Below are 13902 nucleotides of genomic sequence, written 5' to 3'. Positions count from 1 at the left end.
TTATTGAATAACCCATGATGTTGTCAAAATGTCATGTTGTCTCATTTTTTCAGAGAAGTTAAATGACCTGGTGACCCCTTCAGTTCTTCAAAAATAATTAATTATTGAATAACCTAAATCATTTACTCACAATATTTTTGTACAAAACGACCCCAAGCTTTTAACTTCTTTTCTGCAGTTCATCCATTACTTCATTACCTAATTAATTACAAACATAAAATATATTTAGTTCATTCGGTAAGCCCAGACCTTTGGGTCAAGCACATTCATTGAACTCTATACCATGCGAATACAGTCATAAATGGTGGCATGTATTCTTTACCTTGTCCCGTTGTTTGTGTATATCCTGAAACGAAATGTGTATGGTTTCCTTCTCCCTGAGTGTCACTCCAGTAACAATTTATAGCAAACTTAACATCATCTTTAACATCATATCCTTTACCTTTTGTCATTCCTGACCAATCCCAATATCTATGCTTATGCCAACCTGCTTGAGATGTGCTTAAATCTATGTAGTGACTGTGTGCAGGTAAATTTTCACCTGAAATCGTTTTACTTCCACCTGTTTCCTTTGAAGAGTTTGCACAATACAAAAACCTGTCAACTATTTGTTCCCATGCACCAACACCAAACATTACTTGAGGACCTCTTGCATCCATAGATGTATAAATAGAACCTACTGGGTTCATTAAATCAAACATATGAGATATTATAGGATTGTCTCTTTTGAACTTAAGATATAGTGTAACTATTTCAGGTTTCTTCTGGTTTGTGTCAGAATATTTTTTATAATATAATCTTATGTTTTCAGGGTAGGTAAAATCTTGACTATAATATTTATTTCTGTCATCTGTATAATAATATACTATTCTCGTTTTTTCTATTGCATTATATCTTTTATATCTATAATAATCTAAATATAATGTTAGCTTTTGTTCATCTACATGTGGTGTTCTGACATCATCTCCATAGTCATAATAATATGGTGCTGGAGCTGGGTCAGGCAATGTCATATCTGCCATTTCATAAACTCTTAAATATTTCTTTTGTTCGTCTCCATATAAGTTTAAGTAACAGTTGTTGTCTAATGGAACTTTAACTTGTGTACCATTATTCTTTATATAGCCTACATACATTTCATTGTTATTTTTCGGAATGAGTTTACACCGTGTACCATTTTTTAAGGACTGTATAAACTGCCATCTAAAATATTTATTTTCTTCATTGACAGAAAAGTCACCAACAATAGTTTCAATATTTTTTGTTGTTCCTATCAAACTTTGGTATATTTCGTTAACATATTCCTTATCCGCCTTCTTCTCTAACTCATCGTTAACATATTCCTTATCCGCTTTCTTCTCTAACTCATCGTTAACATATTCCTTATCCGCTTTAAGGTCTAAACATCCTGAAACCCATCCTGTATCAGCTTTAGTTTTAAAAATCTTCGATGTCCATTCATGATACCATTCAACCATTTCTTTAATTTCTTTATCTTTTTCATCAACGTAAACCAAATTTGCCTTCTTATTTAATTCACTAGCCACATATTCCTTATCCGCTTTCTTCTCTAACTCATCGTTAACATATTCCTTATCCGCTTTAAGGTCTAAACATCCTGAAACCCATCCTGTATCAGCTTTAGTTTTAAAAATCTTCGATGTCCATTCATGATACCATTCAACCATTTCTTTAATTTCTTTATCTTTTTCATCCACATATTCCTTATCTGCTTTCTTCATTATGTCATTTAGGAAACCTTCTATGAATTCCTCATTTAAATTAAATCTTCCAATCTTCAAAACTTTAGGAAATGCATTTAATGCGTAATATCTCTGTTCTTCTGGTGGAATTGATGTTATATCATCCGTTATACCTTTAATTTTTGAATTCATAAATAAAATTTCTTTTATATTTGATATCACGCACCACCTTTGCAAACGAATTCGAAATGTTCATTTTTCAATACTATCTCCAAATCTCCATATTTCAACCTTTGCGTTTGTTCTGCCGTCTTTGAATTATATGCATATATGGCGTATGTAATGGTCTGAGGGACCTGGGTGCTTTGCGCCTTAAGTTGCTGTGGTTGCTGTTGTTTAATCATTTATTACAATTTAAAAATAAATATTTAATCCGTTATCTCATCAGCTATTTTCTCTATTTGAAATTGCCATAATATTTCATTCATAAATTCTAAATCACAATCAAATAGGTCAGTTACTCTAAATTTAATATTTGATAAATCTTTTGAATGAAGAATAAATGAATTCCCGGATAATTGAAACGGATATGATAAAGAAAATGTGTTTAAGTTGATGGATAAAATGTTTTGTATTGATGGGTAAGAGTTAGGGTCTAATGTTTGATGTGAAAATCTCATTGGGGTATTAACTTTATCACATTTGATTAAAATGAAATTGGAACCAGTGTCAGAATACAAAAACATCCCCAACATCTTTTTCAAAATTTAATATCCCCAACAATGAACGAAAATGAGGAGTACAAAATTTAATTTTCAGTGGAAATTTAATAAGGTTATTTATTTCATCAAGTTCAAAAAGTTTATCAGGCTTTGATTTAAAATTTTCTTCATACCATACGATAAATGATTCATTTAAATAACTTAAAATCGTGTTAATATCCCATTTCACTATCACATTATTTATATACATATCATACGTTTTTTCATGGTCATCTTTAATAAATGATATATAATCTGAAGGGTCTAAAAGAATGGGATTAAATTTACCACTCACAGAAACGAGAGTAACATTATAAATTCCGCTAACTGTTAAATTTAATTCACAACTATTATTCGAAATAATATTGATAATTGACATTTTTATTACGATTAAAAATATGGTAAAGCGTTATTTTCCAGTGATAAATAAAACTAGAATAAGATTACCTCAAGAATTCATAAATTCAACGAATAAGAAATTCATTCATGTTATAAATTTTAGTGTTTCAGAAAATATGAGTCAATGTCATATTCATCAACGGGTTATATTTCACTTCATTCAAATTTAGTTCAATCAAACCCATATAATGACCATTTCATAAGATTTTCAGATGGTATTAAAAATGTAATTGATAGATTAAAATATGAACAGATTGACAATATCGAATTTTTGGAATTTTGATTTAAATATCCTGATGGAAAAAAGATTGAAGTTAAAGATAAAGCTGATACTATAACAAAAACAATTACAATGACCGATCCGGATAGTGGGGAACAAAAAGAAATAAAACAAACGATAGAAACCGGTGAAAGGTCAATTATTATTGATTATGATTCAAAGGATTATTATTCGATAATGTTAATGCTTGAATATTAAATAGCCTTAACAAAGAATTTTTCAAGTGATATTTTATATTCATCAACTATTTTATTATAAATATCATTATATGTTAAATGAAGTTCAGTTGTTGTTCCGTTCTTTGATATCTTAATTGTGCTAATATCCTTTATAGGATTTATTTTTGCAACTGTTCCGCAGCATGAAACCTCATCATCTATGAAAAATTGAATCTTAACGTCTGAATCTTGAACATCACAAAGAATGGCGATAATGTGAATTAATGATTCATAAGGTAAAATAATTAAACCAGATTGGTCAATTAAATTTATTATTGAATCATAATTATTAATTATTATATCACGGTAAATTTTCATTAATTCAGAATTAATGTCTATTTTATATGGCGCATTGCGACTGGAATCGTAGATTCCTGGGTTCTCGATGTTTGATGAAAGAGGCGGGGGGTATGTTGGATAAGTGGGAATTTCAACAGGTTCTTTACCGGGTTCAGATAAAATGATTGGGTCTCCATCTTCTTTATTTTGCTCCTCCTCCTTTTTCGGTAAGTCACGAGTTAATAAATTTGGTTGAGTTGCTGACCTTGTTAATTCGGGGCTAACATTAACTTTAACATTTTGAATAATTCGTGATTTATCATCATTTACGTTATAACCAACCGTAATCTCTGCTTTTGCGTTTGTGTTCTTTTGACTTGTGAAACGTCTTCTCATTTATAATTGAATAAAAAAAAGAAAAATATATTTAAAGTTTTATTTAGTTGTTACGGTAATATCCAAGGTTCATCCTTGTTTGCTTATACTTTCTTTGTAACTACACCAATTATGTTATTGATAGTGCTTTGAGTTTCTTCCAGTCTTATTTTATCATTTACAATATCTTTAATCATTTCATTACATGCATTCTTAAAACCATCTGATTTTTCTAATTTACGTCTATCACTTTCTTTAATTAAATCAAAGTTATAACCTTGTTGAGAATAAAGTGGTTTCTTTATCAATTCCTTGAACGCTTCTGAAAGTGAAGATGAAGAAATTCTTGCCACTTGAATTGGTTTAAATTCTGCTTTCATTGCTTCTTTCTGTTCATTGAACACTGGATCGAATAAAGCAACTTTAGAGAATTTCTTAGCTGGAATTTCAGGTCTCAAATTTGCATATTGACCATCAAACTGATTAACATATCGTGGTAATCCATCCGGTCCCTCTTCAACAGCATTTAATTCTTCATTGAAATAAGAATATGGATTATAACGGTATGAATTAATTGGACCATTTTCACCTTCTCCAATGTATTGTTTAACAGCTTTTCCATTTTCATCAAATTGCATAGGATAACGTTCATTATATGCTTTACGTTTAGGATAATCAGTTATAGTTAATTTGTAACCATTTATGACTTTAATATTACCTTGACCATCAGTAACGAAAACTTCATTTATACCATCAGGTTTTCCATTTGGACCCATAATGTCTGCTTCGTGTGCTTCCCAATTTGGACCATGACGTTTGGCATATGCTTGAGCTTCTGGTAATGTTAAAACGTTTCTCATTTGTTTAACATCCTTTTGAAGACCGGCAACAATGTGGACTAATTCTTTCATTCCGTCTGGAACTTTCATAGTTCTATTATATGCACCCTTTTTGTTTGTCCCTTGTTTTAATGGAACCTGTAGAAGATTTGCTATTTCTGTCATGTTTAATTATAAATAAAAAATAAAAATTAATTATAAAAAGTTAATCAAATTTAATGGAACCTTTATTTAAATCAACTATTATTTTTCCATGTTCACCTAATTGCTGATATTGTGTGTAAAGTTCATTAATGCTCATTGGTAAATTCACTTGATAAAGCATAACGTTCAACTGTTGACGACTAAAACCACTGAAAATGAAAAGGGTGGACAGGTTTGATTTAATGTTTGTGCTTAATGCTTTGAAGTATTGAACAGCCATAAAGAATGAACACTGAATGTGTCGACATTGAGTTAATAACTGATTAAAATATGATTTCTCATTTGTTATTAGTTTTGATTTCACTGCATCATCTAGAAAAATGAGTGAATGTAAAAATTCTCTATCAAAATTTGAAATAGAAAGTGTTTCAAATAATTCATCTCGTTGTTTATCAATAATTTTATCCTCTAATCCTTGCTTCTTGATTGTATTATATAATTCTTTATACATTAAAAAGTTTTTTAAATAATCTTCTGCTTCTTCTTGTGATAAATAAATAATTGGAATTTTGATTAAATGCTTTAAAGATTCAAATGTATCATCTGAAGGTGAACCTGAACGGTTGATATAAATTAACACATGTGAATGGGGGGAAGTGTTAGCAATAATGATAATTTGTTTTAATATCGTTAATGTTTTACCTTTATTTTGTTTACCAATTGCTGCAGTGATTGAATTTAAGTAACATTCAGAATATGGAATTTTCATTAATTTTTCCTTAGATAGAGCATTTCTATTATCACTCAATGCTTCATTAATCATATCATCTACGTATGTATTATATACTCCTGCTAATTCTTCATAAGGGGTGGATGAATTTAAATCCATTTAATCAAAAATAAATTTATAATTTTAAACATTTCTATTCATCAATATTTCATCATATGAACTTCTATACTGTGGTGGTGTACCTGTTGGATGATATTTCAAACCTTCGTCCGGTGTCCATGTCCAATACGTAGTCCTAGTAAACCAAACCTGAGGAGGATTTGTCACCTTTGAACAGTAAGTGTCATTTTCACCCTGAATGATTGGATAAGCTTTCACTTGTACTGTAACTTGTGAGTTGAAAGTTTCTAATCCATCAAAGAATATACCCGCTCCATCACGTTGAACTGGAATAGTGCATAAGAATGAAGTTTGGTCTTTCCATGTTCTAGCTAATGGCGTGCCATCATCATCATTCAGTGGTCTAGTTAATGAGTCCTCGTATTCTTCTGTGCATTCATTCACTCCATCTAAATCAGAAGCTTGAAGCATACGTGTAAAGAATATGTCACCCACTGTGGTCATCGCTTGATCGGGGAAGTTTCTGGAATCTATAGTGACCTGAAGACCTCGAAGCATTGGATTTTCTAAAACCGTTCTTTGCATTGCATTCTTCGGAAATGTTAACACAACATCTGTAACATTATGAAGAGCGTATGAGAAATCTGAGCTGATACCTTCAGGATTGATGCAACCTCCATTTAGTGAACGAACGTCAATATGTTGAGCTGGAATCATGAATGGATCTTCCTTACTAAATAAACGTGGTATTGCTTTAACTGATTCTTCAATTAAACCGTATCCTGGTGTAATGCATTTATCCTCTAAAACTTCCATCTTTGTGCATGAAATAATAACGTTATCAACTGTTGCGTCAGCAGATGTAGCGGCTAAGCTTGTAATTAATTTGGCAGGAAGTCCGATTTGTTGGAATTTGCGATCATATTTATAAACATGATTCATAATCTTTTCATAATTTTCATCAGTTATCTTTTCATAAACGTAATTTTGTAAATCAGCAACTCTTAACGGGTCAACCTGACAAAATACTAAAGTATCCCTGAAAACATAATATTTAAGAATGATTTCACCAAATGATTTAGGATAATCATCGAACGCCTGAAATGCTAACAAATCATTTACCGGAATAATCATATCAAAAGTGACATCAACTTCTTCATTTGCTCTCTTGAAAACTTCTGAAGGGTCAATATATTTACCACATACTGAGTTATCATATTTTTGAACATTATTATATAACGAATGAACAAACTTTTTAACTTTCCTTTCTGATTTTGGTTTATATGTTGCAAATGCGAAAGATTCACGGGCACAATCCATCTGAAGATAACCAGCATCACCTCTTTCAGTTTCTACTTCTAGTTGTTTAAAGCTTTGATTTGATGATTTGTAACCAACGAATAAACGCATGCATTTAAAAGCGGCATCACATGTGAAAGCTTTATTTGAAACTAGAGTTGCTTTAACTTTGCGTTTAATATATGTGTCACCTAATTGGTTCACATCATGAGCCGGATTTGTAATTCTTAAATGAGTTTGTTTATCATCAAAATATGGAGCATCAGAGTCATAGCATGAACTTTCAAGTTCTCTATAATATCTTCTACCGTCATTCTTTGCGAATATTTCATTTATCTTTTCGAATGAATGAAACACATTTCCATTAATCGGTTTAGTGTTTGGCACCAAATAGTTAGTCGTCATTTATTAATAAATAAAAAATCAAAATTAAAAAATGAAAATGAATTTTTAATTTTAATGAAATAATCAACTATGGCTGCAGGATTCTTTAAAAAATTATGGGATAGAGTAAAAAGAGGAGCGCATAAAGTTTGGGAAACAATGAAGAAAGGAGCAAATTGGATATTTAAGAATAAAGAAGCAATTAGTGACGTTGCTGAATCAATAACGCCAAAAGCCGCCCCAATAAGAGAAATATTAAATAAAGGAGAAAAAGTTTATCAAAGACTTCAACCGATACTAAGATAAAAATAATATTTATTTTTCCACTATCTACCTCCTATTTTATTAAGTATTCCTTCAGCTATTCCACCAATTGCGTTACCTGCTTGTGCTCCCATTGCCGGATTACCTGCTTTAGTACCTAATACTCCACCTATGATAGTTCCTGCCGTTTTCGCTACTGGTGCCAAAAAGTTTGCAACGGGTTTAATAATATTTTTATGAACCCAACTCGCAGCTTTCTTAATTCCTTCCCATAATTTTTTAAAGAATCCTGCCGCCATTTCTGATTTAATATTAATTAAAAAATATATTTCATCACTTATATTCTAATTTTTATTTAATGATAAATGAAACCGATTTTAAAAATGAATGAAACAGAGGAGGAAGAAATAAATGAAAGTGAAAATGTTCAACAAAAAATAAACGTTGTTAAACCAATTACTGAAATAAAAATTTTTTCATCTGTTGAAGAATTTAATGACTATTATGCTAATAATAAAAAATTATTTGAAGAATTGACAACATGTAAATTGAATAAAATGTTTAAAGTTGATGGATTCAAAATTTCAAAAATAAAAGGAGTGGTTAGTTTGAAATCTATTCCTCAATCAAGAATCACCTCATTAATGAAAATAGATGATTTAACAAAAAGAATAGAAATTATTGAAGAGCGAATGAATCAAATAATTGATTTCATAAATCATGACTCGTTGAGCCTGGGTCCTTAAAGCCCATCACTGAGTTCAAGGTTATATTCATCAAATATTTCATTATTAAATGCAACTTCTGCTAGTTTATTTATTTTTTCAATACGATCATTTGAAAGTCTATCGTTTAATTTTTTCTGAAGTTTTTCATTTTCTAGTCTGAAACTTTATTTGGATGATATGTAAATTCATGAAATTCTTTGGCCTCGGTTTTGATCATTAATTTACAAAGAACTTTTGTGGTTGGAATTCGTTTGAACTATTTATTAGTTATATTCGTTATATATTCAATATCTGGAATTAATTCCCAAATTTTTGCATTTTCAATTAATTTATTATCAAATGCAAAAGCAATGGGTTTAATATTATGTTTACCTTTATAATATAAACTTTCTACATAATCATCGAAATAAACATCTACTTGTTTAACATTTTCAAGAATTGGTGAAAGAGCATCCATTAATTGATTGACGGTTACGAATCTTGATCCACTCATTTTCTTACGAATTAAAAAAAATAAATTATTCATAAATGTAAGACATGAATTTTTAAAGTTTATTTTTTTATTTTTTATTTCATTATGGTAGTGAATCTTTCATTCATGAAAATAATTATTACTAATTTATTTAATAATGTCGCACATACTAGATTTAAAGAATTCGGAACTTTTACCATAATCTCCTAAATGTTTTCTTATCCCTAACGTGTGCCAGTTATTATATGAAACCGAATAAACTTTATCTTTATCTTTACACCTTTCATCACTTCCAATATATTTATACCTCAGTTTTGATTTAGCATTTTCATATTCATTAGCGTTTAATAATTCGCAGTCTTCCTTTTTAAATAAATGTTTTATGTATTCAGGATTTAATACTCTACGTTTATATGCTCCTAACTTAGTTCTAAAGGTTTTTCTACAAAATTTAGGAATTCCATCCTCTTTAATGTCATCAATGATTTCCATTTCATTATTTTCAATCTCTTCTTCTCGTTTATGAGGTCTTTGATTATGACTCCATTGATTCCATGAAATTAAATATTCTTTATCATTATATTTATACCTCATTAGCTTATTTTGGCTTTCATATTCATTTAATAATTCACAATCTTCATTTTTAAATTGAAGTTTAACCCATTCAGGATTTAAATGATGTTTAATTAATCGCGGAATATCTGACATCATCTATATATAGCTTCTTTTATAAAAGATAAAAAAATAAATTATTTTAAAATTAATGTTAATTTTTTAATGATTTATAAATAAATAAATATATTTTAATGCATCGTCTATATATAGATGTAACAAAAAAAAGTCACACAACCCTTCAACATATACTACTTGTAATATCTGAGAAAATCGAATTTAAATATTCATAGAAACCCAAATCATTCTCCGGTTCGAATAATTCATCTGTTGCTTTTTCTGTTTTTTCTATGAATTTTAATAATTTGATTAATAAATCTTCATCAGGAAGAATTATTGCTGCATTTGTGATAAAATTCCATATTGAGGTAATATGGCAATAATTACATTTATAAAATGTAATTTTATCCAAAATTTTTTGGCAAATTCGCATAATAGCATTAATATTTGAAGCTGAGATTAAACCTGTGATTAGTTCTGTAACTTTTGGAAAATCATCGCAATTTAATATCTCTTTATATTGAATTGAGAAATAAAAAAAATCAAATGGATTCATTTCTTCAATTTCAAGGAGATTGTAAAAATTGATAGAAGTGTTATTGCAACAAATTGTATTTGCAGCAAAAAATATCATTTGCTCGATTCCATTTTTGGAATAAATTTGCTGGAACAATGTTAAATTAAAACAGTTGCTTAATTTTTCTTCATTGTTTTCATAAAAAAGTAACAAGTTTGCAACTGAAATTTCAAAATTTTGATAATTGCCAGTTATTTCAGTAAATATATATATTTGCTTTTCTTCATCTAAAAATGGCAAATATTGATTTGCAATATTAACTAAAGTTTGGGATAAATTGTTCCAGTTTGATTTTACAATTTGTGAGCACATTATGTAATATGTAAATTTATCCGCTTTGTAGGAATTTAAAATTGTTTGTTGTTCTGTTTCAGTTAAATTACTGAATTTTTCAAGATTAATATTGTGATAAAAAATAGAATCCTTGAAACATTCTGATATCTTTTCAATGTTTAAAACGGATGCTAAAAAATGTAAAAGAACTTCATCAGTCACTGTGATTTTTTTGAAAAATTTATCCCAATTCAAGCATCCAATTGATCTTTCTGTCATTGTACTTATGCATTGATAAAGTTGATTTAATGAATCCGAAGAATAATCATTATGCTTGACTAGTTGAGTTAGTTGATACAGACTGTCGTCAGCCATTTTAAAAAAATGAATAAAATTGTATAGTAAATTATATTTGTGAAATTTGTGACGCTACATTCAATCTAAGACCAATATCTCAAAGAATTCCTCATTTAAGTATTACTTTTCATTGTTTTTTAAAAAATATCTTTGCTTATTTGTTCACTTTTTTGACATTTATTATATGCTTTTTATCATATTTCCGATGATATGAATATATATTCTATATAAGAATGACGCTACATTCAATCTAAGACCAATATCTCAAAGAATTCCTCATTTAAGTATTACTTTTCATTGTTTTTTAAAAAATATCTTTGCTTATTTGTTCACTTTTTTGACATTTATTATATGCTTTTTATCATATTTCCGATGATATGAATATATATTCTATATAAGAATGACGCTACATTCAATCTAAGACCAATATCTCAAAGAATTCCTCATTTAAGTATTACTTTTCATTTTTGATTCAATTTTCGAACGGTTTTCGTAAATTTTGCATCATTTCATTTTTTAATGGGAAAATCATCTATATTTAATCAAAAAAGAGCAAACTTTACAGACGAAAATAAAATATTTATCAGGGAACAATCTGATAAATACCAAAAATCAACATCGAGAGATGAAAAAACGAATATAATCAAACAAGTTCTTCAATATTTTAATATTAAATACGCCGAAAATGAATCTAAAGCTGTCAGAAGATATTTTAGTTATATTGCAGTTAAAAATATTCCCGCAGTTACTGGAAAATATCCTGATACAATTGTTCGCAAAGATATGCTTTATTCGCATGATCATACAAATATTATTAATTCAAATAATATTGAACGTTACTACCGTTGCATCGATCATTCTTGTCAAGCACGTTATTTAGTTAAAATTGAGAACAGTTCAGTTTCCGAAGATTTACAAAAGGAACATATACCCGAATGCAGACAATTTAAAAAGTTACAAAATGAAAAAAATGATCTTCATAAATCAATGACTCTGACAGAAATATACAATAAGGCAATGGCAAAATTTTCTGAAGACAACGGCACTTTTCAGCAGATTAAAAAATTTATGACAGAACTTGCTGTTGGTACTGATGAAAACCCATTAATTAAAGATTCATTGGTCAGGGAAGTTTATAATAAGTCCAGAAAATTTTCTGTTGGAGAAAAAATTACAGACGATGAAATTGCTAATTTTTGTTTAATAAATGGCGAGCAGTTTTTCATTGGCCATGATTTTCAAGCAAATTGTGAGACGATGTTTTTTGGTTTTGAGAAGGCAATTCAATTTGCAAAAGAAGCCACAGATTTATTTTGCGATGGAACTTTTAAAATTACACCAAAACATTTTCAAAAAGGACAGATGCTAACAATTATGATTTGTGAACCTTCAACAAATCAATATCTACCACTTTTATTTATATTCATGAAAAACCGCACATTTGAATCTTATAAGAAGGCATTTGAATATATTTTTACTGTCAAGGGTATTCAATTTTCAAAGCTAATTCAAATTCATTGTGATTTTGAAAAGGGAATGATAGAGGCACTTCAACAAATTTTCCCTAAAGTCCGTATAATTGGATGCCTATTTCATTTCAAACAAGCTTTACACAGGAAACTTGTAGCACTTTATACAAAAAATTTCAATACTTTACAAAATTCTTTATTTAAGCTATATTCTATTACTCCATTCATGTCTCATGAAGAATTTGTACTTACAATGCATATAATTAATCAAAATAAAGTTGATTCGATCAAAGATTATATTGATTATTTCAACAAAGTTTGGTTGCCGCACTACAATTTAATATCTCAATATAATAATGCAACTGCAATATTCACTAATGATTGCCTCGAGAGTATGCATTCAGAATTTTCTTCGTTAAAACATCCAAACATTTATGAAGCTATTAAGAAGATATCTCAAATCCAATTAGATAAATATAACGCCATCAAAAATAACCAGAAGATCGAGCGCCATATAAAAACCGTTATCACTGATAGCTACAAAAATTATATTCTTGACTGCTTTCAAAAAGAACTTGAGAAAACAATTTTTCTATCAAACAATACAACGTAAGTGATCTTTCTTTGGCTCAGAACGAGATTTCTCCATATGGTTCCATAGAATCGAGTTCATTGTTCGAAAATATTCCAGTTCATGATGCAGATATACTCAAATCGATCGATCTAACAGATAAAGATACAATGATCACTAAGTTTATTAATGAAAAAAGAGAAAAAATTATGGCATTATTTAATGAAACATTAAATCATCCAGATTTTAATTCATCCACTCCAATTCAAACTAATTTTGAGCAAGCCGATACAAATCAAGGTTCAGATGCTCCAATTCGCTCCGAAAATTCAAATATTGCAGACTCTACAGATTTAGAACCAGAAAATCAAAACCATCCTTCTACAAATCAAATGTCTAGTAATCTAGAACATAAGCTGGACCTTCTTGATCATATTGAAAAACAATTATCGAAAATGCGCTCGTTATTGGGAATTCTTCCTACTACAAATGCTATTGTTGGGCCGTCAAAACAAGTTTCAGTTAATAGCAAGCAAAATTCTGAAAAAAATAAGAAAAAATCTTCCATAACAACAAAATCAAACAATAAAAAACAAAATTCATCCGACAATCCTCCTAAACGTAAAGCTCCTATTTCGGAAAGGATTCTCAGCGATAATAACTTATATTTTCAAGTTCATCGAAAGAGATCGAAAAGCAAACGTTCCACATCTACAGAGAAAAAGAATTGATATATGAAGTCTAATTCCTTTTATAACTACTATATTTTTATTCTTATGACTAAAAAATAATATATTATTTAAGGGTGCACCCGTATGTACGTTTATTTGAGAGGAGGAGGATTACCCTCTCAATTTTGAGGGATTCGTTAGTTTATTTTCTCGATGAATATGCAATAAAATTTGATTTTTACCTTATCAATATACTTCATATAATATACACATGTTCATGTAAAAACTTTTTTCCAAAATCCTCAGGAATTAAGGGA

At 29.1% G+C, this 13902-nt stretch overlaps 6 protein-coding genes across 6 annotated transcripts, besides 3 other annotated features; 2 read left to right on the top strand and 4 right to left on the bottom strand.

Moving 5' to 3' along the window:
• Positions 1-6487: part of a mobile genetic element that runs on past the window's edge.
• On the bottom strand, positions 733-1895 carry TVAGG3_0961640 (phage tail repeat-like family; the record flags this gene model as incomplete). Its single annotated transcript, XM_051253447.1, has 1 exon — positions 733-1895. A coding segment is annotated over one exon (1163 nt), but the record flags the coding sequence as incomplete, so codon positions are not given.
• On the bottom strand, positions 3338-4036 carry TVAGG3_0961630 (uncharacterized protein; the record flags this gene model as incomplete). Its single annotated transcript, XM_001323045.2, has 1 exon — positions 3338-4036. One exon carries the CDS (start codon positions 4034-4036, stop codon positions 3338-3340), a length of 699 nt encoding a protein of 232 aa, XP_001323080.2.
• On the bottom strand, positions 4275-5019 carry TVAGG3_0961620 (uncharacterized protein; the record flags this gene model as incomplete). Its single annotated transcript, XM_051253446.1, has 1 exon — positions 4275-5019. A coding segment is annotated over one exon (745 nt), but the record flags the coding sequence as incomplete, so codon positions are not given.
• A 1370-nt stretch (positions 6488-7857) lies between the features above and the next one.
• TVAGG3_0961600 (N-acetylmuramoyl-l-alanine amidase family) lies at positions 7858-8094 on the bottom strand (the record flags this gene model as incomplete). The annotated part of the gene is made up of 1 exon (XM_001314286.2): positions 7858-8094. The coding sequence occupies one exon, from the start codon at positions 8092-8094 to the stop codon at positions 7858-7860; it is 237 nt and encodes a 78-aa protein (XP_001314304.2).
• A 1769-nt stretch (positions 8095-9863) lies between these two features.
• Positions 9864-13717: a mobile genetic element.
• TVAGG3_0961590 (MULE transposase domain-containing protein) lies at positions 11394-12956 on the top strand (the record flags this gene model as incomplete). The annotated part of the gene is made up of 1 exon (XM_001301195.2): positions 11394-12956. The coding sequence occupies one exon, from the start codon at positions 11394-11396 to the stop codon at positions 12954-12956; it is 1563 nt and encodes a 520-aa protein (XP_001301196.2).
• On the top strand, positions 13124-13645 carry TVAGG3_0961580 (MULE transposase domain-containing protein; the record flags this gene model as incomplete). Its single annotated transcript, XM_051253445.1, has 1 exon — positions 13124-13645. The coding sequence occupies one exon, from the start codon at positions 13124-13126 to the stop codon at positions 13643-13645; it is 522 nt and encodes a 173-aa protein (XP_051079019.1).
• Positions 13718-13902: part of a mobile genetic element that runs on past the window's edge.

Source organism: Trichomonas vaginalis, chromosome I, assembly GCF_026262505.1.
Source record: "Trichomonas vaginalis G3 chromosome I, whole genome shotgun sequence".
In the NCBI taxonomy this organism is placed as follows: Eukaryota; Parabasalia; order Trichomonadida; family Trichomonadidae; genus Trichomonas; species Trichomonas vaginalis.
Note: the sequence above shows the minus strand (reverse complement) of the source record. Positions and strands in the feature narration are given on the sequence as shown.